At 51.2% G+C, this 27856-nt stretch overlaps 1 protein-coding gene across 1 annotated transcript; it reads left to right on the top strand.

Moving 5' to 3' along the window:
- On the top strand, nt 1-27105 carry TMPRSS3 (transmembrane serine protease 3). Its single transcript, XM_034947989.3, has 14 exons — nt 1-122; nt 588-732; nt 6012-6122; nt 7004-7120; nt 7521-7644; nt 10538-10663; nt 12136-12179; nt 12990-13155; nt 13958-14127; nt 16019-16114; nt 19537-19682; nt 20355-20507; nt 23462-23515; nt 26838-27105. The coding sequence occupies exons 2-13, from the start codon at nt 639-641 to the stop codon at nt 23477-23479; spliced, it is 1365 nt and encodes a 454-aa protein (XP_034803880.3). The 5' UTR covers nt 1-122; nt 588-638; the 3' UTR covers nt 23480-23515; nt 26838-27105.
- Nucleotides 27106-27856: the final 751 nt, after the last annotated feature.

Genomic DNA, 27856 nt, shown 5'->3' with positions numbered 1-27856 from the left:
CATTCTTAATTAGGTCATGCCCGTGTGAGCCAGGAAAGGGCTGTGTTTATGGGAAGCCAGTAATACTGTGGCCTACTATCTCTTCCGTGGTGCCATCTACATTTTTGGGACTCGGGAATTATGTGAGTACCGAAACTACTTATGCTTATGGTAGGTGTACCACACGCACAGGGAAAGAATTGCGTTTATGTGGGACAGGTGAAAACAATCGCAAAAAAGCAATGGAAAGGGCTTTGAGAGTAATTTATCTTCTGAACAACAGCAATATGGCAACTTCTAAATGGTGAGAGGGAATCTCTCTAAAGCAATCGATTTGAAGATTGGTTGGACAAACAATGGGAAAGTCATTGTCTTAGCAGAAATAAGTTCATACTTTTTTTTTTTTTGTGAATTCTAGAAGCTTTTCTGTTATCTGCTGTAGCTCAGACAAAAATGCATTCTCACCAGATGACTGTTTTTGGTTAATCGATACTGAATGCGCTTTGTGCGGACTGTCGAATTTCAAAGATTTACCGTATGACCAAGATGCACCTGATGCTACAAGTATAAATAGGGGAACAAATGCTTTCTGTTCTTCCTCGGCTAAGGAGGTAGAGGTGGAGGCGGAGCCGGATGTCAGAGGTCCTGAAACAGTCACCATGGGGGAAAATGATCCGCCTGCTGCTGAAGCCCCCTTCTCATTCCGATCGCTTTTTGGCCTTGACGATTTGAAAATCAGTCCTGTTGCACCAGGTAAGTGGACCCAGGTGAGGACTCTGTGATTTCTGCCCATACCCTCATGTAGGTGACCAATGTGACTGACTGTCCCTGTGGGGGAAATATCTCCCCAGTCATTCTGACACCCACAGGCTGGACACCTGCACTTCCCTAGATCTGCAGAATCTTGGGGAGAAGGGGCATTGGAGAGGGGATCGTTTTGTTAAGCCCCTTGCTCTCTCCCTGGAGACCGGTGTTTTCTTCTCCTGTTGGAGGTTTTCAGAGACTGGGGCTCCACAATTGCCCTGTCAATCCTGAAGGAGGTCAGATCCTGGCCAGGAAATCTCTGAGTGCTCCAGGAAGTCCTGAGAAGCAGTGGCCACCAGTCCCTCCGAAAACTCAGGATAAACCAGATGTCGCCAAAGATATTAGAGGCCTAGATTAAAATCCAGCAGCAGATGACGGAGTGGCTCCTAACTGAAGGAAAAAAGTTGGTTTCGTAAATAAGTCACAAATGCCTGATAAAACAGTGGACTCTCTAGCAACCTATACGGCTAGGATCTTTTTGACCAGAGATAGTCAGGACTGGTCAAAGGGAGCTGTGGGGTTGCTGGTTCTGGAAGTCAGGGCTTGGACGCAGGCAGATTCCTGACACATTGGTGCTAGGGAGGAACCACAGGAGCTCTGCCTGAGGTTCCAGAAAGTGGGAGTGGGGGTCACCCTAATGATTTCTTTTAAACCAACTGGAAAATTGGCTTGGAGGAGGTTTGGAAAGGATGGGAGGTGGGAGAAGAGGTTTCAAGTAACTGAAAAGACACGCATTTAAAAATACGGCTCAAAATTAGCTAAGTGTCAATGAAAGAAAAAAAAATCTTGCAATCACCTGACTCCCAAAACTTACCTGGTTTTTATGGCTGCAAAGTCTCTTCCTGCTTTTGCCCATATGTGTGGTTTCATGCACAGTACAGATATAGGCAGGTGGGTTTTTTTCCATAAAAGGTTTTTATAAATTTTTTCTTATGGAATCACAGTATTCCATCAAGTAGATATGCAGTTTACATAGCCATTTGATCATAGTTTGACCTATAGTTGTTCCTAATATTTTATAATATAAATAATATGAATATTAATAGCACTGTAATATTCCTTTCTCTTATTTTTTGATTATTTTGCTATGACTAAGTAGTGGGGAGGAACAAAAAGTTTTCCTCATAAATAGAGTAATGTATTGTTCATTAGAAGAACAATTTAGAAAATACAGTTCATTGAAAAGATTTTTAAAAATTACCCACGATGGCATCATTACTCAGAGATAATCCTATTAGCAATTTATTATTGAATTTCTTGCCTTTTTCTATCTATATATCTATATTTCCTTTGGAAGTAACATGTACTATTTGTATTATTTTGAAGCTTTTAAAAAATTTTAACAATATCACCTTCACCTTTCTATGGCATTAAATAATTAAATATTTTCTAGATGTTGACAAACTATGGCTGATGGGTCAAATCTGGCCCACCCCCTTCTTTTGTAAATAAAGTTTTATTGGAACACAGACATGCTCATTTGTTCACATACTGTCTGTGGCTGCTTTCACGCCATAACAGCAGAGCGGGGTCGTTAGGACAGACCACGTGGCCCATGAAGTTTAAGTGCTGTATTTACTGTCTGGTCCTTTACAGAAAATCTCGTCAACCCCTTTTCTATATCATCTTGTCCTCCTATAGGTATTCCATTATATGTGTACCTCATTTGTTATTTCACCCGTTCTTTTTTGTGGGTAATTTGGTCCGTTTCCTGTGCATCAGTATTATAAGTGCCATTCTTCTAAGTGTCCTTGGGGGTCGATATTTGCGTATATCTACGGTGACATTTTAGGATAATTTCCTAAAACTTTTCAAAACTTTCATCTGTTTTTGAGCTTTCCGGTGTCTAAGTTTACACGGCTGGGAAGTTTACACAGTTTCTACCCCTGTGACTGTAGGTGGGGGGCCATTTCCTTTCACTTCATGTGAATCGTTGTGAAGTTGGTATGTAGTTATGCCTCATTTGCATTGTTTTCATTTCTCAAGAAGTTGAAAGCTTTTTTTTTTTCTTTTTCTTGAGACGAGGTCTCGCTCTGTCGCCCAGGCTGGAGTGCAGTGGCGTGATCTCGGCTCACTGCAACCTCCACCGCCCGGGTTCAAGCGATTCTCTTGCCTCGGCCTCCTGAGTTGCTGGAATTACAGGCACGTGCCCCCACACCCAGCTGATTTTTGTATTTTTAGTAGAGGCGGGTTTCACCGTGTTGGGCAGGCTGGTCAAGAAGTTGAAAGCTTTTTCATACTTGTGCGCCATTTGCATTCCTTCTTTGGAGAAATGCTGTACATTTCATTGTTTATTCCAGGCAATGTCCTCAAGGACCAAGCACAGAGGAGGCGTGGGGCCCCTGCAGTGCCCTCAGGGCAGCCTGGCAGAGAAGCAGGGCAAATGGGAACTGACACAGCCTTTCGATTAAATGTCAATCTTTGATTTGACAATTTGGGGTCATTTTCTAAATCCAACTTAAATACAGAGCAGCTGGAATGTGAAGATGTCATTCCTGGGGTTCCTGCAGATTTCTAAGTATAAGACGGAGGGTGGGCATCCTCATAGAGGAGAATTGTTAGTGTGCGGGGGATCGAGGTGTGAGGGTGGAGAGAGGATCCTTTCTGCCAGCTCACCACCACAGATGGGCTGTCCTGGAAGGACTTGGTCTCAGACCCTGAGTTAAAACGGCCTTCATTATCATGATGTCATTCACTCATTCATCTAGCACATTTTTATCAAGGACTGCTGTGTGTCCCCTGCTGTTCTAGGTATGGATAATGCAGCGTCAACAAACCACTGAGCTTGTCCAGGCCTAAAACACAGAACTTGCCACGATCTCTCATCCTCCCTCACTCTGCGTTCCTCCCAGCCTCCACATCTGCGAAGTGCAGCTTCTATTTCCCTGCTCTTCCTCCATCTCCTGCTCACCCTCTCCTCTGCACACTCTTTTCTCCTCGCATTCCATGTCTTTTCATCATTTTTGTCTTCAAATTCTCTTCTTTCTTAGGCAGCCTCAGCTGATATTGATCATTTCATAATCACACTCCTTATTGCCAGAGGGTGAAGTTGTGAGTCTCCACGGTCAGGCAGGGAAAGATCTTTTTAGCTCTTCCATGACAGAGCTCTCGGCTCAACATGTCCAAGACTAGGAGAAGAGAGGCAGGTGCTAGTCTCATCCTGGGCAATTGTGTGACCCTGGGCAGGCTTCTCTCCCCTTTCTGGATTCCAATCTTCCTTATTTTTAACAAAGACAACTTGAGCATTCATGTATTTTTAGGATTGATGAGGTAATTTAGGTGAAATGGCCTGCTCTCCCCAGGAGGGAAGAGTGCTGGTGGGAATTCTCCTGCTGCCCAGAGAGGCTTATACTTCTGGCGAGGCATCTGGACACTCCTTACATATCGTTTCCACCAGATTTGCCTGGTTCTAGGGGCAAGAACTGTAAAGGGCCTGAGATGTCACCCTACTTGCAAGCCAAAATTTAGCCTGCCACAGTTTCATGGGTGCTTTGGAAGACATGAGAGTCCTGGGTCAGAGACAAAGGACTCTGTTCCTCACAGTGCAGCAAGGGGCACAAACATCCTGTTTGTGCTGGCTGCCTTTGCCTTCTCAGTCCCACAGAGGCATGTGGAGCAGCCTACGTGTATGCTGCACGTGCAGGTAGTTTGCATTGCTGCTGCATATCCCAGAGTTAAGGGAACCCTCATCTTTATAGTGGTCTGCAAGCAGACCTGTGCAAACTTTGCTCTGGAGGAAGGCATTATATTTGTTAAACTGGACAGTAAACAAACCTGCCTCTTGCTCTGGAGGGAGACGCTATCTGTATCTTCCAAGGCTGTTTGCTCTACACACATTCTTGAAGAGATGATCTGGAATGAAAGCTGTCAGTGTCTGTGCACAGCAATTGTGGAGAATGGTGTATCAACATCCTGTCCTCGGCTGGACATGGTGGCTCACGCCTGTAATCCCAGTACTTTGGAAGGCCAAGTGGGGAGAATCACTTGAGCCCAGGAGTTTGACATCAGCCTGGGCAACATAGTGAGATCCCCATCTCTATAAGAAAAAATTTAAACAAACAAACAAAAATCAACATCTTGTCCTTGCATCTCCTCTGGGAGATCTCAGCACTACCTCTGCCTGCAAGCTCCCCATGTGGGTTTCACCCCCTCCTCTGCAGGGGAACAGCCTTGGAAGTTGGGATGCTACTTCCCCTCCATCTTAGTGTCATAGGGCTGCTGAAACAAAGTCCCCAAAACTGGGTGACTTAAAACAACAGGAATTTATTGTCTCAGTTCTGGAGGCCAGAAGTCCGAATTCCAAGGTGTCATCAAGGCCATACTCCCTCTTAAACCCATAGGGCACCGTGCCCTGCCTCTTCCTAGCTCCTGGCGGTTTGCCAATAATCTTTGGCATTTCTTGGCGTGTAGATGCATTGTTCCCATCTCTGCCTTCATCTTCATGAGGCTGGCTTCTGCCTGTGTCTCCTCCCATCCTCTTCCCTTCATGCATGTTTGTCCCTGTGTTCTGATTTCTCCTTTTTGTTTTTGTTTTTTGGAGACGGAGTTTTGCTCTTGTTGCCCAGGCTAGAGTGTAGCAGTGCGATCTCAGCTCGCTGCAACCTCTGCCTCCCAGATTCAAGCGATTCTCATGCCTCAGCCTCCTGAGTAGTTGGGATTACAGGTGCCTGCCATCATGCCCAGCTAATTTTTGTATTTTTAATAGAGATGGGGTTTCACCATGTTGGCCAGGCTTGTCTTGAACTCCTGACTTCAGGTGATCCACCCGCTTTGGCTTCCCAAAGTGTTGGGATTACAGGAGTGAGCCACGGCACCCAGCTGTTTTCCCCTTTTTATAAGGACAACAGCCACGTTGGATTAGGGCCCACCCTAATGACCTCATTTTAACTAGATGACTCTGTAAAGACTCTCAAGGCCATCTCCAAATAAGATGCCATTCTGAGGTACTAAGAGTTAAGACCTCAACGTGTCTTTCTGGGAGATACTATTCAACCCATAGCACATCCCCTCATCCCCCATGGAATAACCGGGTCAGAGGTGGAGCAGGTAGGACTGAACTAGAGAATGTGCCCCTTGGTGGGTGGCCCTTTCCCTAATTAAGGCACCTTTCTTTGGGCTGAGACTTCTCTGCAAAGAGGGGAGGGGGAAAGGATAGTTACATTTGTAAGTTTCATGGCACTCCAAGTCAGGTTCTATGGCTTTCTGCTCTTCCTTTTTCTGGTTTTCAGATGCAGATGCCGTCGCTGCACAGATCCTGTCACTGCTGCCATTGAAGTTTTTTCCAATCATCGTCATTGGGATCATTGCATTGATATTAGCACTGGCCATTGGTCTGGGCAGTAAGTACAATTCATTATTTAGTAGGATCTCAAATACCTAGCCAAGTAGTTAAACTTTCATGAGTGCCCCCTCTCATCCCAGCATTTTGCTGCTGCCCAGCCTTAATTACTGGAGGCAAACATCCTTTTGGTTTGGTGACTTGAAGTTTTATTTGCCCACATGAATGTAAAGTCAGTCTGGGGTGCAGCAAGGGCTGCTGGCCATGCTCATGGTTTTGTCACCAAGGAACCTGCCCGGTTAGGAGTGGCCAAAGGCAGCTGATGAAATAGAATCCTGCAGGTGGGAAGGAGGCACTGACCGGGGCAGCGGGGAGAAGACAAAGAGACCTATTCATGCAATGCAGGCGCACCAGCTGTTTTTACAATAAGGTGCATGTGGCTTTTGAGAAAGTGGGTCATTTGGATGGAGGGTCTCTAATAGGGAACAATTTTTCTTTCAAATACCTGAATCACAGGTCAGTTCAATTCGCCACCTGCCCCACTGTGTGGTCCACACTTCGTTCACTTTCTGCCCTCGGTAAGAGAAACCAGGAAGGCCGAGCAGTTCTCAGTCAGGACTCCTTGCTCGGCCGGCTCAGCAGGTCGGCCCCCCGCCATGCAGTTTCTCTCTTGACCTTGAGACCTCCAGAGTCTAAATTCACCTTGCACTGTGGTTCCTGGGCCAGGCCACATAGCGAGATAAAGTGGGGCACAGCAGCCCCACCCCTTGGAATTCAAAACAGAAACTGGGCTGCAGGAAACAGGCTGCTGACAGGGATGCAATTTCAATACAGTTTTCATTATTCATGGGCCAGCTCCGCACTGTGTGGCAGGGGGACAGTTGTTAGTGTTGCACTCTGAAAGAGCTGTTGGTTAATTCCTGCCTTCCTCCCTTTTCCCAGTCCACTTCGACTGCTCGGGGAAGTACAGATGTCGCTCATCCTTTAAGTGTATCGAGCTGACAGCTCGATGTGATGGAGTCTCGGATTGCAAAGACGGGGAGGACGAGTACCGCTGTGGTAAGGTCATGGCTCCTCCCCGGGGAAACAGAAGGAAGCAGCAGAAGCCAACCCTAACCCTTCCCATCTGTAAAATGGGTCCAAGTCATTGCCATTTTTAGGTCATGTCCTCAGCTGGGATTGAACTGGCATTTGCCCAAAGACATGTTGGGCTGGGGGTCAGGGAGGGCCTTCCATGGAGCTCTGACTCTCTTGGGGAGACCACATAAGCAATAAGATGAGACCACCAAGAAGTCTCAGGGATCCAGAGTCACTGCTCTGTGATGGGGAGGCTGCCGTGGACAAGAAGTGGGTCAGATTTGGCAGAGGAGGGGTTTGAGCTGGCTGTGGAGAAACCCCTGCCTATGGTCTCAGGGTTCCACCAGCCACTAATGAGCCTTTCTTTCCGCACATCGGCCAGTCCGGGTGAGTGGTCAGAATGCCGTGCTCCAGGTGTTCACAGCTGCTTCGTGGAAGACCATGTGCTCCGATGACTGGAAGGGTCACTACGCAAATGTTGCCTGTGCCCAGCTGGGTTTCCCAAGGTAAGTTAAAGAGCATTTCCAACCCATGGGCAAAACACAGAGAGGATAACAATGAAGAAAGACAACTACCATTTAGTTGAGCACTATTGGGTGCTTTAACACTCTCAGATTACATCCTCACATCCACCTTAGGATGCCCGATATCATCCTCACTTCACAGGCAAGCAAACCAAGGCCAGACAGGCTAAGTGACTTGCTCAAGGCACATGGGAAGTGGCATGTTTGGGGGTTCTCAGGGTGAGGCCAGGATCGGAGATACAAACATGCAATAAAAAGTTTCAAAGTAAGAAACAAAAACAAAACCAAAAAACCCTCCAGCTCCTCAGCTTGCAGCTCCTAGAGTAGCTTCCTGGACACTTTCCTGCTTGGTCCTGGTGGTCACATCAATGCCCATGCACACTTCCCCAAGAACCCCACAGAACCAATTGTTGAAAGTCAGAAATTTAGTGAAGACACAATCATCCAAAACAGTTGTTTAGCAACATGTAGAACAAAGAACTATAACAGTTGACTATTCACTTTTTAGTGTTTGTGTTGCCTACCTGATTTTTTGCATTGGAGTGACACAGTTTTGGCCTAGGCATGGGCCTCCTTCTCTCCCCTGGCCCCTTCCTTCTGACTTCCTGCAGCCGCTGTACTTCCACGGGTTCCCCTAGCAGCCTCCTTACTCCCCTTTGCTCTCAAGTCTCAGCACTCAAAGCAGGCAGGCTGCATTCTGCTTTGCACTCAAGTAGATGGGGTCGTTAAAGCCACACTGCCCTGAGTCCTCCACAGAGTCTCAGTTTTCAAATTCCATGAATCATATTCTCGGCTGTCTTTCCCCAAAGCTGGTGGAAGCCAAAATGCCCTCCAGCCTCCAGCCCTGAGGTCTGCCTCCCTCTCCCTCCACACCAACTGAGATTCAGAAATGAGCTGCAATTCAAGTTCAATGAGAAGAGCAAAAATCATCCACACTAACGTCTTCAGGAATGATGTATTACTCCTTAGAGACAAGGAGGAAGAGGTACACACACACACACACACACACACACACACACACACACTGCACACAGCTGAGAGCTTCCCCATTGGGCATTTCTCTTCCCCGCTGAGCCTCTTCCTCTGACTCATTGGGTGGGGGGTGTTGGGGGGCCTCCTTTTCTCTTCTCTCTGCCCTCCTCCTCTGTCCTGGAGGACCACCGCTCTGTCTGAGCAAACCTCAAGGCCTCTCTGCTCTGTTATGCAGGAAAACTCAGCTCAATCCCTCTCCTTCCCCACCCAGCAGACCCAAGTCAGGAGCCCCAGCTGTCCCAGGCATCAGGTAGAGGCCACCTCATGGTGGGGGTAGCCTTCCCGTCTCTCTTCCACCCCAGCCCGTTTGGTAAAATATTCCTTCTCATCCTTAATACGCTCTCTCTACAAGGAAATCCAGGGAATGCGATGTCCCCCATCTCTTACCCCAATATTGCCTACTTTCTTCTCTATAGGCTTGTTCTTTTGTTCTCTATCCATTGCTTCAGTTTCTAAGATTTATTTCTGCATTTTGTTCTATTTTCTTAAATTCTCCTTAAAATCCTTCTTTAATCTTCTCTGCTCTACTACATCCTATGTCAGAGATCTGTGATTCAAAAATAAATAAATAAATAAATAAATAAATAAATAAATAAATAACCAAAGGATGGTCAAACTAGATTGCTTGGGTTCAAATCCCAGTGTAGACTCAGGCAAGTTCCACACACAGCTCATGCCTCAGTTTCCTTTCTTAGAAAAGAGGAATGATAATAGCACGTACTTGGAGGGGAACTGAAGTTCCGCTGACGCTGTGAGTATGGAAGGGCTTGGTGGGCAAGAGCACACTGGGCAAGTGTGTGGTTGTGGCTGTCATTGTTACCATTTTGAGACTTGGACAGTTCATGAGGCTCCAGTTGCAGCACTGGGGTCCCCTTGCCTGGCACAAGCCCCGCCACCTGCACTGGGGCCAAGCCATCCCAGCAACCATCGGCTCTTTCATGCCAGTGCCAGCGGAATCCGTGCATTGAGCAATCCCTGGAAGGGCTGCGAAAGTCGTGCCCGCTGCCTTGATTACATTTTCCTCAAAACTCAAAGTTGACTGAACTTTGTATTCTACGTACACACCCCCATAGCATTTACAGTAAGCTGAAGAAATCCTGTTGATAAGCTGGTGTGTTCACTATGAAAACAAGCCTACTGTACTGTGTTTTGTTCATTTCACAAGGGAAGGAGGACATGGCTGTTTATTCACCATCTTCCATCTTGTGACTCTCCAAACATGTGATTCTTTTTTAAAAAGTTGCATCACTTTCACCACTGTTCTCCAGAAGACCTGTGTCCTGGCACTGTAAACATGAGCTGGGCTCTGGTGTTCGTGGAATCGCTTTCTTGTATGTGTTCATCTCTTTCCAGTGGGGCTCTGCGCTGGTCCTGGGCAGGTGAGGGACGTCTCTCCTGTTCCTCCAACTCACTGTTCTTGGAGAGCTTGGTGTCCCTGCTTGGGTGCCCCCCGACAATACTGCACCTAGTTTTGTGCTCACCTCCCCTCTGGACTTGCTTCAGGCCAAGCAAAGGGCATTTCACTGGAATGCGCAAAGAGTGACTCAACCAAGGACATAGGAGGTGGTCACTCACTGTGTGGCTGCAGCCCAGGGTGGGTGGACGGGGCTGTCAGGTACAGGCCAGAAGCGGGGGTCATCCCAGAACACAGCAGGCCTGGACTGAATGCCTTGCCAGGGTGAGTGAACTTCATTCTCTTGGCAAAGGAAGCCTTTGATGGGTTTGGGGGGACAAAATGACATCCCCCATGTACAATCCCTGTAATATTGTGACTTGCACATCGGTTGAATGCTTCAAAGTGTAAAGTTACCACGTCGGGTCTGTCTTTCCGATGTGCTTGCAGCTATGTAAGTTCAGATAACCTCAGAGTGAGCTCGCTGGAGGGGCAGTTCCGGGAGGAGTTTGTGTCCATCGATCACCTCTTGCCAGATGACAGGGTGACTGCGTTACACCACTCAGTATATGTGAGGTAGGTGGTCAGGCGATGCTGTTGTCTGCACAGGTATCGAGTCACCTGCTGGATTTGTGATGCTATGCACAACTCCACAAGGACTTAAGAGGCATGCATGTGTTATCTCAGATGGAAGGTGGGAGTTAGCCACCTTGATGAGACTGGTGGATGCGCCAGGCTGGGGGTGTGAGAACCTGGGCGAGTATGGCCCAACAAAGAAAGGGAAGGAAACAGAGTAGAAGGGTAACAATGCTGTGAGTGTGACCAATGTACTGTCATGTGACAGGCACTCTGGGTGTGTCTGGGGAATGAAAGCAGGCAAGCAAGAAGGGGGGTGGGGAGGAAAAGAGGAAGGGAGGGAGGGAGGGAGGAAGGAAGGAAGGGAGGGAGGAAGAGAGGAAGGAAGGAAGGAAGGAAGGGAGGGAGGGAGGAAGAGAGGGAGGAAGGAAGGAAGGGAGGGAGGGAGGAAGAGAGGGAGGGTAAAAGGAAGAAAAACAGAAATTAAGATAGAAATTTATCCTTCTTTGTTTACGAAGTATTTTAGCATTCATTATTTATTTTACATGTTTTCCCCAACAACTCACGGGGAAGGTAAAACCAGGTGTTCTTAAATAACCACCAGGTAACTGAAACTTACAGGGACCACATGCCTTGCCCCAGGTTAGACGGTGTGTAGCAGATACAGCCAAGAGTTCTGAATCCAATTCCATATTCTCTCCCTGACATCTAGGCCCAAACCCTAAGATGTGCATTTTCTGCTCTGGGAACAGTAGGCTTGTTGGTCTGTCCGTCGGGGATGAATAAGCACCCCGGGACCCACATGCAGTCTGGAGGGACAGCTCATGTCTTGGGTGCTAAATCCGCAGTCTGGTGACACTAGCTTTCTCTTGCATGATGAGCTGGGGCTCAAAAGGCAGAAAACATTACAAAGATTTTGGGATCCCTTTCCCTTCACTATGAGAAAAGCACACACCCTGGTCTCCACCTGTGTGTGGGGGTGGGGGTAGGAGTGTCAATTTTGGGGCAATCACACTTTGTTGCTCTGGGGAAGGAGTCCTCTGCCAGATGTGTGAACCCAGGCTACAAGGAGTCCTAGAGAGCTTGCCACGCTGTCCCTTGGGCACTCTTGTGTCCCTAGGGGCCAGGACGTGGAGAACATTGGGCTGAATCGCCATGCAATGACAGCGTGATATGTTGATAGAATATATCTCCTTACACATCCTTTATCACTAGCTATCTAAAGCTTAGAAATACAGAACGGCCTGTTGTATACACAATACTTCACTGTTAGTCGAGTGTTTTACAATGAATTGTGTGACCTCATCCTCATGGTTTTTTTTTTTTTTTGAACATAGACTAAAATTGTAATCTACATTCAAAGAGGGGGAAATATAATTTATTTTTCTGTTACCCTAAGATTGAGTTTTTAAGAGTGTTCCTTTCACAGATCTGGGGCGTTTTTCACAGAGCCTACTTTTTCTCCGCTTTAGGGAGGGATGTGCCTCTGGCCACGTGGTTACCTTGCAGTGCACAGGTAAGAGTTCCAGAAAGGCAGGGGTCCAGGGGGAGCAAGCACATGCTGAGTCCTATCTCCTTGCCCTCAGAGTCCTCTCCCCCCATGGGGCTCTGTATCCCTTCCTCCTGGGTGCCAGGCGGGAACTCTGTGTACCCCTACCTGCTGGAGGAGGGGAGCAGTGTCATCCTCACCTGTTGGCCTCACCTGTTGGCCTCACCTGTCGGCCTCACCTGTCGGCCTCACCTGTCAGGTGGGGGAGACAGCCAGAGCAACTCATTAGCAGCGGACAGGACCAAGGCCCATGATGTCCCATCACTCTGAAGAGCCTTGAGTCCCTGACTCAGTTCCCACTTCCTCCTTACACGTGCACAGTGCCCACTCCAGGCCTCGGGCAGTGCCCCTCGTTCCTGGCAGAGGGGAGTGTTCACACCGCAAGGGTGGGGTCTGGAGCAGTCAGGGAGGTGCGTGCACCAGCGGCAGTGAGGAGGGGGCTGCAGAAGGTTCCTGCCTGCTCCTGACATCCCAGGGTGTTGTCATCACTGGGGGAATAGGATGGGGAGTGGCGCTGCCAATGCTGGGCACTGACCAAGCAGGGCAGGTGCTTTTCCCACCGCATCCCCCACAGCACCCACCATCCTCAGGTCTCCCCAAGAGCCTGACCACCTCCCCTGCTGAGCTCCCCCTTGCAGCACTTGTCTTAGAGCTGCTGTGAGCTCTGGGAGCGGGGGCAGTGAGGGTGGGGAGAGAGGACCAGGTGTAGGGTGGTGACACCATGTCCCCCAAAGAAGTCTGCAGGGTGGACCCACAAGCCTTTGTTCCCCTCCATAGCCTGTGGTCATAGAAGAGGCTACAGCTCACGCATCGTGGGTGGAAACATGTCCTTGCTCTCGCAGTGGCCCTGGCAGGCCAGCCTTCAGTTCCAGGGCTACCACCTGTGCGGGGGCTCTGTCATCACGCCCCTGTGGATCGTCACCGCTGCACACTGTGTTTACGAGTGAGTGCTGCTGACCATCTTCCCAGACCCCTGTTCACTCCTGGGTCATGTCAGGGTGGGGCTGCTTTGGGTGGTGAGAAGCGGGTCCAGAGGGAAGACAGAGAGACCAACCTCCAAGTAATGTACAGTTGGAGAGGAGTCTCCAGCCTCACTGTGGACCCATCATCATCGGCTGGGGGTAACTCCTGACCCTGAGCTTGTTTTAAGGATTGTAGCTCCTAGAGAAAGGGCAGACAGAAGAGGAAGGAAGCTCCTGTGCTGGAGGAAACCCACAAAAATGAAAGGACCTAGATCTTCCCATAGCTAATTCCAGTGGACCATGTTATGGCAGAGACAGGGTGAGATGGTGGTGCGGGAGGCCAGAGGGAATATGTTGGGGGCCAGTTACTGGGTCTCTTCTTAAAATCTCAGGAGCTTAGAGTGCAAGAAAACTACAGAAAAGACTTCCAAACACAATGGTTCTCCCTGATATTTTTACCCCCTATTTTGTTGCTGTTTGATGAAGAAAGGTCCCTGATAGACTCCTTGCAGTGACCAACGTTGAGTTCAGCCCTCAAATGCCAAGACAACCTCAGAGGTGCTGAGAGTGAGGCCTGTCTGGGAAACACATGGGGTGTGGGTCTGTGTTTCTGTAGGGTGTGGCAGTGCAGTTGCATATACAGCATAAACAAGCAGGGTGATGGGACCACATCTTGCCTGATAACCTCTCCCACCATCTTCCTAGGTTTTCAGGATACCTGAGGTCAATGAGTTCAGTGGTTGGACTTTTCCTGTGCTTCACCTCTTGCTCTTCTCATTTCAGCTTGTACCTCCCCAAGTCATGGACCATCCAGGTGGGTCTAGTTTCCCTGCTGGACAATCCAGCCCCATCCCACTTGGTGGAGAAGATTGTCTACCACAGCAAGTACAAGCCAAAGAGGCTGGGCAATGACATCGCCCTCATGAAGCTGGCCGGGCCGCTCACGTTCAATGGTACATCTGGGTCTCTATGTGGTTCTGCAGCTCTTCCTTTGTTTCAAGAGGATTTGAAATTGCTCATTGAAGCATTCTTATGTGGCTGCTTTATAATCCTTGTCAGATATTAATAATTCCAACTCCTGATTCATGTTGGTGTTGGCATCAGTTGATTATCTTTTCTCATTAAAGTTGTGATGTTCCTAGCTCTTGGTATGACAAGTGATTTTCAATTGTATCCTGGACAATGTGGCTCTCATGTTTGCAGACTTGAGTCCTACCTACATTTTCAATGTTACCCTGCTTAAATGTAGTTTGTAGATCCTGGCCTACAGAATGAATGCACTGATGACTCTGCCAGGTAGATTGGTGGGCTGTAGTTCCAACGATAACTTTAGAGCCTTCGTGGGCTGTGTGCTTTGTCTGGTGCCACCTTCTCCCTGTTGGTGCCACCTTCTCCCTGTTGGTGCCACCTTCTCCCTGTTGGTGCCACCTTCTCCCTGTTGGTGCCACCTGGAGGCAGGAAGAGCCTCTTGAGGCCAGACCCCCTGGGGCCTCTAGGTGGTGGAAGAGAGTCATCCATCTGTAGGGACAAAGAGCACTTTCCTGTCCAGGAGCCTATTGTGGAGGGGTCACTCAGCCAGTGCCTCCCACCTGCCTGGTTTCTCCAGGTAGAGGGGCCATCTTGGTTGAGAAACAGAACCTCCCAGGCTGGCCAGGTGGTGTGGTGGAGTCCTCTCATTTCTTTACAAGCTGAAAGATGCTGGGCACCCTCAGCTCCCTGGAATTAGAGAAAAGTTCTCTCCCAACCAGCAGCTCCTAAAGACCCTGTTTCTTGGAAAAGTCAAGCCCTGCCCTCTGGACATTACAAAAATGCCAGAAGGGCTACACCTGATAAAACTTTCAAACATCTCATAGATGCAAACAAAGTACTAGGAGACTACTCCCAATTAAATTACAGCCCTCTTTCCTTCTTAAGAAAGCAGGGAAAGCATAATAAATAGGTGAATTCCCTCTTATTGAAGCAGAATCCTGACCTGAGACCAGCTGCAGGCTCTATCTGGCAGAGTCATTACTGCATCCATCACATGGACATGTAATGCCCAGAAACAAATATTTTCAGAGAAGCAGGAAAATGATTATGGTGGTGCCAGTTTGCCAACTATTATTAATGATATTGGTTATAGGAAATGAGGTGCCAGCACTTGTACTTTGCCAAAGTTTCAAGTGAGTTCTTTTATTCCTTCTCTACCTCTCCATTACTGTTCTGCACAGAAAAGCTCGGGGAACCTCAGGGTGTGTTCACACGAAAGCCCGAGGTATGTGCAGGGTACTCTGGCTTTGGGGGAGGCCCACAGGACCCAGCCCTACACACAGGCAAACTTGTCGCCTCCAGATATCCCAGGAACCATAGCAATATTCATGGAGCCGTGTTCTATAAGCAACACCCACACTGTGATCTAGCCAGGAGTGGGCACGTGCTGGCCTGAGAGCCTGGTCTGCCCCATCGTGCTTTGGTAAATAGACATTTTACTGGACACAGTCACACCTATGTGGGTACCTATTACCTGGGGCTGTCTTCATGCTCCAATGGCAGCCAGAGACCGCACAGCCCACGAAGCCTACAACGTTGACTATTCAGCCCTTTCCACAAGAGGTGTGCTGACCCTGGTCTAGGTTCCCTCACGCTGCCACGGTGGAGGGCTCTTTTACAGTTTTAAATGCTCTGGGTGTGGTGGATGGGGTAAGGTGCTCCTGCTGTGAGCTGATCGGTTTCAAGTAACCAAGGGCTCGACCTTCCCTCCCTTGGGAGATAGTTTGGGCTCCTCAGAGGCAGAAGCATAGATGAGATTGTTTTCTCGGACTCCTGCTTCAATTGAGTTGTGAACTATTGTTTCCCTTCAAGCAGAAATGATCCAGCCTGTGTGCCTGCCCAACTCTGAAGAGAACTTCCCCGATGGAAAAGTGTGCTGGACGTCAGGATGGGGGGCCACAGAGGATGGAGGTCAGTGGGCTGAAGCCAAGATTCGGAGTCCAGGAGCTCAGAACCCAGAGGGCTGCGGAGGGGGCTCCCCCAATGTCCCAGTGTGATGTTCCCATGGGCTGCCCAGATACCCCGGCCAGGGAGTGCATGTCAGCTTCTCGGGACACACAGTCAGCCAAGGAACTGTGGGTCAGGAGTCACAGTTCCATTGTTATGGGGACAACATGACCCTGCAGACCTTCTCAGGAGAGAGTTAGACCTTCTCGAACACAGCAGGTGTTTCCCTTTCCCTGCCCGGACCCCCGGCCTTGTTAACTGAGGACATACAGAGCCCACCTAGACAACCCTCCCAGGCTTCATTCAGAACTCAAAGATTCGTATTTGTGAAGACTCTTTGTCTTGTGGGACTTTGGAAGATGTGTTCTTTCATCCTACAAAGAGCAAGTGGAAGCAGCAGCAGATGAGATCGCTGTAATAATAAGGGAAGTGGGAGTGGCAGTAACCATAGTCCATGCAAATGAAGCCTGGGCCACCCTTTCCTTAGTGTGAGTACAGAGCTGGTCATGAGTCTTAGGTTTTTCCATCAATCACTTTCTTTGTTAGTAGGAAGAGGATTCATTTTCCGTGGCTGCCGTAACAAATTATCACAGTCTGCGTGGCTTAAAACGATGGAAATTGGCCAGGTGTGTTCCCTCACACCTGTAGTCCCAGCACTTTGGGAGGCCGAGTCTATGGGATCCCTTGAGGCCATTAGTTTGAGACCAGCCTGGGCAACATAGAGAGACACCATCTCTACAAAAAATACAAAAATTAGCCAGGCCTGGTGGCATGCACCTGTAATCCCAGCACTTTGGGAGGCCAAGGCAGGAGGATTGCTTGAGCCCAGGAGTTTGAGACCAGCCTGGGCAACATGGCAAGACCCTGTCTCTACAAAAAATTTAAAAAATTAGCCTGGGCCGGGTGCAGTGGTTCATGCCTGTAATCCCAGCACTTTGGGAGGCCGAGGCAAGTGGACCATTTGAGGTTCAGGAGTTTGAGACCAGCTTGGCCAACGTGGTGAGACCCTGTCTCTACTAAAAATACAAAAATTAGCCAGGCATGGTGGCGCACACCTGTAATCCCAGCTATTCAGGAGACTGAGGCTGTAGAATCACTTGAACCTAGGAGGCGGAGGTTGCAGTGAGCCGAGATCATGCCACTCCACTCCAGCTTGGGTGACAGAGCAAGACTCCATCTCAAAACAAACAAACAAACAAACAAAAATTAGCCTGACATGGTGGTCCCAGCTACTCAGGAGGCTGGGGTGGGATTGCTTGAGCCCAGGAATTCTAAGCTGCAGTGAGCCGTGATCATGCCATCATACTCCATCCTGGGTGACAGAGTGAGACTTTGCGTTTAAAAAAACAAAAACAAAAACAAAAAAAGTGGAGATTTATTTCCACACGCAGTTGAGGTGTCTGTAGGGTGGTTTTCCTGGAGGCTCTGACCCCTTTCCTTTGGGTTCTGGTGGCAGCGGCTGGCTGCACTGGCATTCCTGGGCTTGTAGCTGGATCTCCAGCCTCAGCCTCCTTCCTCCCGTGGCTTTGCCCCCTGTGTCTCTGTATCTCAAACTTCCCTCTCCTGTGTCTTATAAGGACAGCAAGTCGTTGGATTTAGGGTCCACCCTAAATGCTGGGAGATCTTATGTTGAGATTCTTACCTTAATTACATCTGCAAAGACCCTATTCCAAATAAGGTTGGGCTCCATAGTGGCAGGTAGGCATATTTTGGAGGGGCCCACAGTTCAACCTAACACAGGAATTTCAGTGTTTTCCTCTCAACACCGATTACTTGAGCCCACCCCCGGCTGAAGGCACCCAGGAGCTGACCCGGATGCTTCGAGTCTGTGGGGCTTACTTACCCCCCACCCACTGGCAGTGCTGCCCACCTGGCCGAGGGCACTCACAGCTCTCTGTAGTTTCCAACCCACCCACATAGCCCAGGCCCAGTTCTGTGCCAGTGTGGCTGGTCCAGGGCCTTTCTAACTTCATCAGAACCAGCACCCCTAGTGTGTGGTGGGAGCTGGGACACCAATCTACGCTCCCCTTCCTCTCATGGTGGGCTCTCATTCCGGACCACCCAGCCCACCAGAGTCATTCTGATGACACTGGGCTCTGAAGAGGAGGCTGTGCAGCAGCTTCATCCTCCCAGGAGATTCTCCATCCCGCTGCCGATTTTCTTCTCGCTGTCAATCTGCTCTGTCCAGTGCAAAAGGTCCGACGAGCCCCTGTCCTGATGTAGCTTCAGCTCCAGCCTGTCCTGGAATCTTCTCCCATAATGCATTGAGCTGTTTCGCCACGTTCCGGGCAGGAAGCTGAGTGTCTTGCGATACCATGTGCTCCTCAGAGCAGCCCCTCAGGGTCCTGTCATTGTGTGATTTTGTTGTCTCCATGGAATCTATGGAGTCTTTAAAACACCAAGATGCCTGGGTCACAAACCAGCTGAGTTGGAGGGGTCCATCCCTCGGTGTCGGGGGCGTGCTTGGCCCATTGCACGTGGATTAAGTCTCCTGTGACTGTTGCAACAAACGACCCCAAATTCGTGGCTTAAAATGACAGAAAGGTATCATCTCATAGTTAGGAAGGTCACAGGTCCAAACTCAGTCTCAGGGCGCTGGCGTCAAGTGTGGGCTGGGCTGGCTCTTCCTGGAGGCCCTTGGGGAATCTGTCTCCGGCCTTTCCCAGCGTCTGCACTCTGCCCACACTGCTTGGCTCTGCCCCTCCTTGGTCTTCCGGGTCAGCAATGCCGCATCTTCGAATCTCTCTCTGACTCTCTGACTCTGGTCCCTGCTCTGTCGTCACAGCTTCTCCTCCGGCTCCTCAAAAGACCCCTGTGACTTCGTCAGGTCCACCCTCTTACTCGGGATCATCTCCCCACTCAAGGCCTGTCCCTCAATGCACCTGCAATGTCCCATTTGCCCTGTAAGGTGACACAGTCACAGGTTCTGGGGATTGGGGTGAGAATGTCTTTGGGGTCATTTTTCTGCTGACCATCCCAGAGTTCACAAAGACGCTGAGGGAGTGACCTTCCTGAGCCTCAGTTTCCCTCCCATAACCTGGGGTGTTCTGATGGCTGATTGGGCTGGTGCCCTGGGGAGGTGTCTTGGCCACTGTTGCCCCCACTCCTCCTCCTCTTTGGACACCTTAGGAGAGTCGGTGGCCCTGCCTTGAAGCAGAGTGGCCCCTTGCGGCCACTCGTAGGAGGGCAAGCTCGGGCTTGACGTGGTTCGAGACAGTGGGAGTCTGCTCGTCCCACCCGCAGGGCTCTGTCCTTTTCCGCCGTTGCGTCACACCAGAGAGCATCCCCCTCGTCCCTCGTTCCCTCACCCCCCTGGTCTCAGCACGTGCCTTCTGTGTTTTGGGCCGGGCTTCCTTCTCACACACATCCCCTCACTCACTTTGAAGCAGGTGACGCCTCCCCTGTCCTGAACCACGCGGCCGTCCCTTTGATTTCCAACAAGATCTGCAACCACAGGGACGTGTACGGTGGCATCATCTCCCCCTCCATGCTCTGCGCGGGCTACCTGAAGGGTGGCGTGGACAGCTGCCAGGTACGGGGCCACGGCGGTGGGCGAGGCCGTGGCAGGGTGACCCAGCCCTTGGGACAGGCCGTTGCCAGCGTTTCCCTGTGACGGAACAAAAAGTAAATTTACAGGGCGTGGAGAAGAAATTTGCTCAAGATATCAGTCCTTTTCCTGGCTGCCAGGCCTGTGTTTACCCAGTGATCTGGCTCTGCGTGGGTGCTGGGTGGTGGGAGGGGTCTCATGCTGCTCCCCTCCAATTCTGACTTTGTGGGGGACCACAGGGGAGGCAGGTGGTGGGGAGGCAGGTGGCGGGGAACCAGTGAATCTGGCCCTCTGAAAGCTGCAGTGGATGGGACTCCAGTTCTACTAGGTGGATCACAGGTCACCTGAGGGCCCTGGCCAGGTGGACCCTCCCTCTCACCAGCTGCCCTTGAGCTTCAGAGGGTCAGGGTCTGCATTCTGGAAGGGACACACAGCTGGAGGCAGCACCCTAAAGGGGCCGAGGGACATCCTCCCTTGGGGATGCTGTGTCTGGAAGGGCTGGTGGGTTCCCTTCTGTAACCTGGGTCATCCATTGTGACGTCATGAAGGGGGGTCCCAACTCCACAGCAAGCAGCCTCACACGGCAGACTGTCCACAGAAAGCAATCTCGCATGGCGGTGACTGTCCCCCAATCTTTGCTTCTTTCCTGTCACCCAGGGGGACAGCGGGGGGCCCCTGGTGTGTCAAGAGAGGAGGCTGTGGAAGTTAGTGGGAGCGACCAGCTTTGGCATCGGCTGCGCAGAGGTGAACAAGCCTGGGGTGTACACCCGTGTCACCTCCTTCCTGGACTGGATCCACGAGCAGATGGAGGTGGGTGCGGCGCCCTCCCCAGCTCACGTTGTCCCTGGCTTTTGACCCTAAGGTCCCTTAAATGTAACCCTGGTCTTGCTATAAAAACCAGGGCGTGACCCAGTGGTTGTCAATTCAGCAGCAGTGATTTGGTGGCTCCAGGGTGTCAGACGCTTGTGCTGAAAACAGAGATCACAGCTAGTCCTGGGCAGCTCTGGGTGGGTGCAGCCTGGCAGGCAGAGGAGCTGGGGCCGGGAGGAAGAAGGAGCCTCACGACATGGGAAAGGAGGAGGCAGCGAGGAGGAGCCCCTGCTGGGATGGGGATGGGTCGGGCGTGCCCCGTGTGCGCCAGGAGCAGGGAGAAAGTGGGAGGGGGCGGGGGGCCGAGACAGTGCGGGAGAGGACCTTGCCTGCCTGCTGAGGGGCTGGAACCTCGCTGGGAGCCAGGGATGAGAGGCAGCAGTCAGGAGAGGCTTGGGGAGCTCTGCATTGGTGGTGTGGGGGGGTGGAGGGTCCTGGAGGGGGAGGCGTGGAAGTGGGAGGGGCCTGCAGGGGGGCACCCAACAGCGAGGCTGGCTTGGCAGGACCCGGGCATGGAGGGGAAACCTGAGACGGTGGAGGAGGAAGAAGGAGGCTTAGGGCTTCGCTGGGACCCTGGCAGCTGCGCGCTGGCAGGTGAACGCGGCGCCTTTCTCATGTGGGCGCCGGGGAAACATTTGCTGGCTTGATCTCAGATGAAGTCTCTCACCCCACTCCTTGGGATGGTTTCAAACACAGGAGGTCCTCACTGAATACGGTTGATGGGATCTTAGAAACTGCAGCTGGAGGAGAAACAGTGCGCACAGGCCCTCCAGCAACGTCCTTGCTTGCAGTGTAATTTTGTTATAAAGTCGATGAGAAAAAAAAATTGGTTTCATTATATATCATTTTGCTTAAAGTCATAGTTTCCAAGAACTAACAATGACGTCAAAGTAAGGACTTTTTTTTCCTAATTCAAGTGAAATTTATATAACATACAATTCACCATTTTAAAGTGAACAACCCTGTAGCATCAGCACATTCCCAGGGCTGTGCAGACACCACCCTTGTCAGTTCCCAGCATTCTCATCTCCCAAAAGACACGCAGCACCCCAGAAGCACGCAGTTACTCCCCACTCCACTTTCCTCCCCAGCCTCTGGCACCCACCAGTCAGCTTTCTGTCTCCAAGGCTCCAAGACCTTTTTAAAAAGCTCATTTAATTTGAAACAATTGGCCAAGAAAGGACATCAAATGCTGAATGTGCCTCAGGCGTTAACTCCCATTTTGCTCTCACTGATTTTGTGCTTTAAATGAGAAACTAAAGAATGGTGCCCACGGGCACAGGGTGAGGCCTGGGACTGAGGCCTGGGACTGAGACCTGGGCTAGCTTCACCTCCAGCACTGCCGCCCTGCAGCTCTGAGCACACCCTCGGGGCGTGGTGAGGGCTGTGCTCCGGCTCGGTGGAAAGTGCTTGCTCCTGCTCACCTTGCTGGGAGAGGCAGCCTGGCCCCATACTAGGCACTGAGTGGCCTGCTATGCTCTTCAGTATAAAGCTCAGCCCAGCCCGCCCGCACTGTAGAAAGGACCAGGATGGACAACTGAATGGGAGACCTCCTCACTGTTCAGGGTGCTGTGGGAGCCTGGGGCACAGAAGGGTCGTGCGGGCACAGAGGGCAAAGGGCAGGAAAGGAGAAGCCGGTCCTCCACACGGGTCTGCAGTACATGGAGGCCTTCACGGGACACAGATCCCCAGGGGCTGAGCACTGAGCTGGTGATCCTAAAAGTCCCCCTTAAGACACTGAAGGCGCAAGGCAGAGAAGCCCACCGCCATGTCTTCCAGCTGTCGTGGGTGAGCTGGAGACAAACGTTCAAAATCAGTCTGGGGAGCCCGCTCACAACGGTTCCATGACGGGGCCGCCTCAGCCCCTCCCATGTCAGCACCGTCCTGGGCCACAGAACCTTGTGACCCTCCCTGTACTACAGCGGAGGCCACCTGCATGAGGCCCCCCAGCTAACAAGGGCAGAGTGTGCCTCACATCAGATCCCTGACGTGGCCCCAGTGTGACTGCACAGCAGAATCAACAGATCTCAAACTTAGGGGTGCAGAAGCCTCTCTCAGGCTGTTTGTTAAATGTGAAGATTGCAGGGCATTTATCTGGAGTCTGATTGGGAGGTCTGGGGTGAAGACCCTGGTGAATGTGTTGCATGGGGGCTTCAGGGCACACTGAGAAACGCTGGGAGGGTCTTGGAGGCAGTTTCCCCTGTTGTGGTGAAGCTGTGGTGGAGGAGCTCGTCTGTGATGCTGGCTCCGGCGATGCCTGGAGCCCCTGCTCCCTGCACAACGCCTTAGTCATCCGCTGCCTCCAACCCACCAGTGCATGCGAGAGATGCGTAGCCTCAGACACGCCCGTTCCCAAGTCCCTCTTCAGACGTCCTAGGGGAGACCCAGAAGAGACTTCCTTTCCTGGGAGGCTTTCCAGCGGGCCTGCTGTGCGTTTCAGTTGTCCATTGTGAGGAAAGTCAACGTGAGGGCCTTCCGAAGACTCACTGTCTCGCGGGGAAGTGTCCCGTGTGCTAGTTGGTGGCATGCCCGTGGCCTCATCTTCATTTTCATCCAGCACTTTTCTCTATCTAGTTGGGGGTTTAAAACAAAATTGTTCTGACTCAAACCAGAACTCAGGAACATAGTGCCAAGACCTGGAAGGTTCCTACGGAAGTGACGGAACTGTCACAGGGCGGAGATGGGACCTGCGGATGCATTGCTGGTTGGAGCTTTTCATGCCTGCCTGGGATCCGCTCAGAGCTGGCAGCCCCAGGGGGAGGCCAACCTTGTCTTCATCGTGGAGAACAGCCCCACAATTCCCACAGGGCAAAATGCAGGTGCCCGCTCCGTCATCATGTTGGACGGATGGCTGGAAGTGCTAAAAACAATAACGCCTTTGTTTTCATTTATAGAGAGACCTAAAAACCTGAAGAGGAAGGGGACAAGTAGCCACCTGAGTTCCTGAGGTGATGAAGACAGCCCGATCCTCCCCTGGCCTCCCGTGTAGGAACCTGCACATGAGCAGACACCCTCGGAGCTCTGAGTTCCGGGAACCTGCACACGAGCAGACACCCTCGGAGCTCTGAGTTCCGGCACCAGCAGCAGGCCCGAAAGAGGCACCCTTCCATCTGATTCCAGCACAACCTTCAAGCTGCTTTTTGTGTTTTGTTTTTTTGAGATGGAGTCTCGCTCTGTTGCCCAGGCTGGAGCGCAGTGGCGAAATCCCTGCTCACTGCAGCCTCCGCTTCCCTGGTTCAAGCGATTCTCCTGCCTCAGCTTCCCCACTAGCTGGGACCACAGGCGGCCGCCACCACGCCCAACTAATTTTTGTATTTTTAGTAGAGACAGGGTTTCACCATGTTGGCCAGGCTTCTCTCAAACTCCTGACCTCAAATGATGTGCCTGCTTCAGCCTCCCACAGTGCTGGGATTACAGGCATGGGCCACCACGCCTAGCCTCACGCTCCTTTCTGATCTTCACTAAGAACAAAAGAAGCAGCAACTTGCAAGGGCGGCCTTTCCCACGGGTCCATCTGGTTTTCTCTCCAGGGGTCTTGCAAAATTCCTGACGAGATAAGCAGTTATGTGACCTCACGTGCAAAGCCACCAACAGCCACTCAGAAAAGACGCACCAGCCCAGAAGTGCAGAACTGCAGTCACTGCACGTTTTCATCTCTAGGGACCAGAACCAAACCCACCCTTTCTACTTCCAAGACTTATTTTCACATGTGGGGAGGTTAATCTAGGAATGACTCGTTTAAGGCCTATTTTCATGATTTCTTTGTAGCATTTGGTGCTTGACGTATTATTGTCCTTTGATTCCAAATAATATGTTTCCTTCCCTCATTGTCTGGCGTGTCTGCATGGACTGGTGACGTGAATCAAAATCATCCACTGAATTCCAGGGGCTCCATTACTGTCATCTCTCCTGTGTGCGTTGTGGACTTGGCATTCTTCTGTCGGAACAGGTTGCTCAGCAGATCAGCATCAGCTCGTGTCATACACAGAACTCAAAAGTAGAGCAAGGCCAGGCAAAGTAGTGGGTGTGAGCGGTGGCCGGAGGGAGTGAGCGGTGGCCGGAGGGAGTGAGCGGTGGCCAGAGGGTGTGAGTGGTGGCCGGAGGGAGTGAGCCCTGTACAGAGGGAGTTAGCAGTGGCCGGAGGGTGTGAGACCTGGATGGAGGGCCTGAGTGGTGGCCATAGTGTGTGAGTGGTGTCCGGAGGAAGTGAGTGGTGGCTGGAGGGTGTGAGACCTGGATGGAGGGTCTCAGTGGTGGCAGTAGTGTGTGAGCAGTGGCCGGAGAGTGTGAGTGGTGGTCAGAGGGAGTGCACGGTGGCCAGAGAGCATAAGTGGTGACTGGATGGTATGAGCAGTGGCTGGACGGTGTGAGCCATGGCCGGAGGTTTTGAGTGGCACCCGAAGGGTGTGGCCGGAGGGAGTGAGCTCTGGCTGGAGGGAGTGGCCAGTGGCAGGAAGGTGTGAGCAATGGCCAGATGGTGTGAGGGGTGGTCAGAGGGAGTAAGCGGTGGCTTGAGGGAGTGAGTGGTGGCCAAAGGGTGTTAGCGGTGGCCAGAGGGTGTGAGTGGTGGCTGAAGGGTGTGGGCTGTGGCCAGAGGGAGTGAGCAGTGATCAGATATGGGACCTGGACGGAGGGTTTGAGCGGTGGCTGGAGGGTGTGGGCAGTGGCCGGAGGGTGTGGGTGGTGACTGGAGGGAATGAGCAGTGGCCACAGGATGTAAGACCTGAACGGAGGGTTGGAGTGGTGGCTGTAGTGTGTGAGCAGTGGCTGGAGGGTGTGAGTGGTCGTTGGAGGGAGTGATCCCTGACTGGAGGGACTGAGCAGTGACCGGAGGGTGTGATTGGTGGCCAGAAGGAGTTGGCGGTGGCTGGAGGGTGTGAGCGGTGTCCGGAGGGAGTGGATGGTGTCTGGAGAGTGTGCCACCAAGGACGCCTTTCTGATCGTCCTGCGTCCATGCTGAGTCCTGGATCTCCTCTTTCCTTTCTGGGTGTGTGTGGCTCTGGAAGAAGCTGGCTAACTTGACGAGGTTACCGCCCTACTGTCACCATGGAAGCATAGCGCCTCAGCCACTCTCCCTGGAGGAGCCTGGCCTCACACTCCACTCATTCCCCTCTCCTTCTGGGTTAATTTGAGGAATGTGGTCCCGCTCCACGCTGTGGGTCTGTGCCTCAAGTTCCCTGGCCAGGAAAGTACCTGCCTCCTCCAATACCTGAGGACCCCAACCCCAGGGCCTCATGCTGGGTGTCCTTGTAAAGGGTCCCTCGGGTGGCAGTTGCTTTTTTGACCAGAGGCCTGCCAGGAAACGGGCTTCGCCACAGCGGATCTGGGCAATGCGAGGAGAGTGAAGACAGTGTAAAAGTCTCCTTGCGGCTGGTAAACCCCCCAGGCTGGGGCAGGGGAGTGAGGGGTCTGCTCTGGGGCCTGGGGAAGATGGTGTGTGGAGAGGACGCCCACCTGGGCTGTGGCTGAGAGGGGGACGTGGCCCGTCCCAGGTGATCCCAGGAGGGATCCTGGAGGAGAGCCCCGGATCCACTTCCTCCCAAACTCCTCCCTCCCTCCAGGGCCACCTACAGAACCCCCTCCTGCCAAGGCACAGGTCAGGGGCAGCGGGCAGGTGGGGAGCGTCAGGAGGAGACTGACTCCCCAACTGCGCGTCCCCCTTGTGGGGAATCTGGGCGGCTGCGGGGCCTCGCACTGAAAATGAGGGGCTCTCGCCAGACCGCAGGGAGGTCGGCTGGGCGCAGGAAACAAGCAATGCCTGCACAGCCACAGACGCCCCCACAGCCATAGATGCCTGCCGGAGAGGGTCTGAGGTGCGGAGTCTTCAGATGTCCTGTGGCCCAGCCACTGCGTCTTTCAGATAAGAAAACTAAGACCCAGAGCTGTGAAAATGCTGGCACAGGGTCCCCCACTGATGATGGACTGGCGCTCGCCTCTGCGTTCTCTCCCTCGCCACACTGGAATTGTCTTCAACAGGTTTTTATGGATAAGGCTATGTATGGTGTGGTCTTGGGTTCCGCCCACTCTCACAGGGATAAAGCTCTTGTCCCGAGAAATGGAGAGTCCTGGGGGCAGCTCCAGCCGCTCCAGCCCTAATGTGGGAGGCCAAACTCCGGCACTTGGTAGTTATCTCACAGCTCTCCCAAGGAGATAGGAGCTGGGCTTTCCAAGAAAGCAATTGCAAACATGTACAGAATGCTAGAACAACATCCGTGAATCTACGCTGCCCCTCATTAATGGATGCTAACCTTTTTACCTTATTTCCCTCAGATTTTTCTTCAACAAAAGAAAACATTACGGAGACATCGAAGGCCCCTTTGCGCCCTACCCCGCCGCCTTTTCCTGCTTCCTCCTTCCTAGACAGACCCATCATGCTGAAGTCAGTGTCTCCTTCCTGTCTACACTGTCATCATTTTGTTCATCTGGATGCAGTTCCAACAGTATATCACATTGTTTCACATAGTTTGGAAATCTACATTATAAATGATATCCTACTTTACAAACCATTTTAAAGGATTTTTCACTTTGCTTTGTTTTCAATATTTCTCATTATTTATTCATTTTCATCTTCTGAAAGATACTCACATACATACATATATAATATATGTAAAGTATAATACATGTATGCAATTAGTTCTCTATATTCATGGGTTTTACATCCATGGATTCCAGTAATGTCAGATCAAAACTGTTTTAAAATCCAGCTGGGCACATTGGCTCACACTTGTAATCCCAGCACTTTGGGAGGCTGAGGCGGGTGCATCACCTGAGGTCAGGAGTTCGAGACCAGCCTGGCCAACATGGTGAAGCCCTGTCTCTACTAAAAACACAAAAATTAGCTGGGCGTGGTGGCACATGCCTGTAATCCCAGCTACTCAGGAGGCTGAGGCAGGAGAATCACTTAAACCTGGGAGGTGGAGGTTGCAGTGAGCTGAGATCATGCCACCGCACTCCAGCCTGGGCAACAGAGCAAGACTCTGTCTCAAAAAAAAAAGTATTTTGAAATCTTATTTACAACATCTTAAAGATCAAAACTTGGGTGTGCCGCAAGTCAAGTACTATGTAGAATCTGCAGAATGAAATGAGGTGTAGGTATTGCATCAGGTATTATAACTAACCTAGAGATGGTTAAAGTGTATGAGAGGATGCACGTGGTTTCTGCACACTATGTCATTTTATACCAGGGACTTGAGCATTTGTGGATGTTGGCATCCCTGGGGGGTCCTGAAACCAGTCCCCCAGGGGTACTAAGGGATGACTGTGTTGTATTTTAAGTTCATTTTCCCTTT

The sequence above is a fragment of the Pan paniscus genome, chromosome 22 (genome assembly GCF_029289425.2).
Source record: "Pan paniscus chromosome 22, NHGRI_mPanPan1-v2.0_pri, whole genome shotgun sequence".
In the NCBI taxonomy this organism is placed as follows: Eukaryota; Metazoa; Chordata; class Mammalia; order Primates; family Hominidae; genus Pan; species Pan paniscus.
This window is presented reverse-complemented; position numbering and strand designations above follow the sequence as displayed.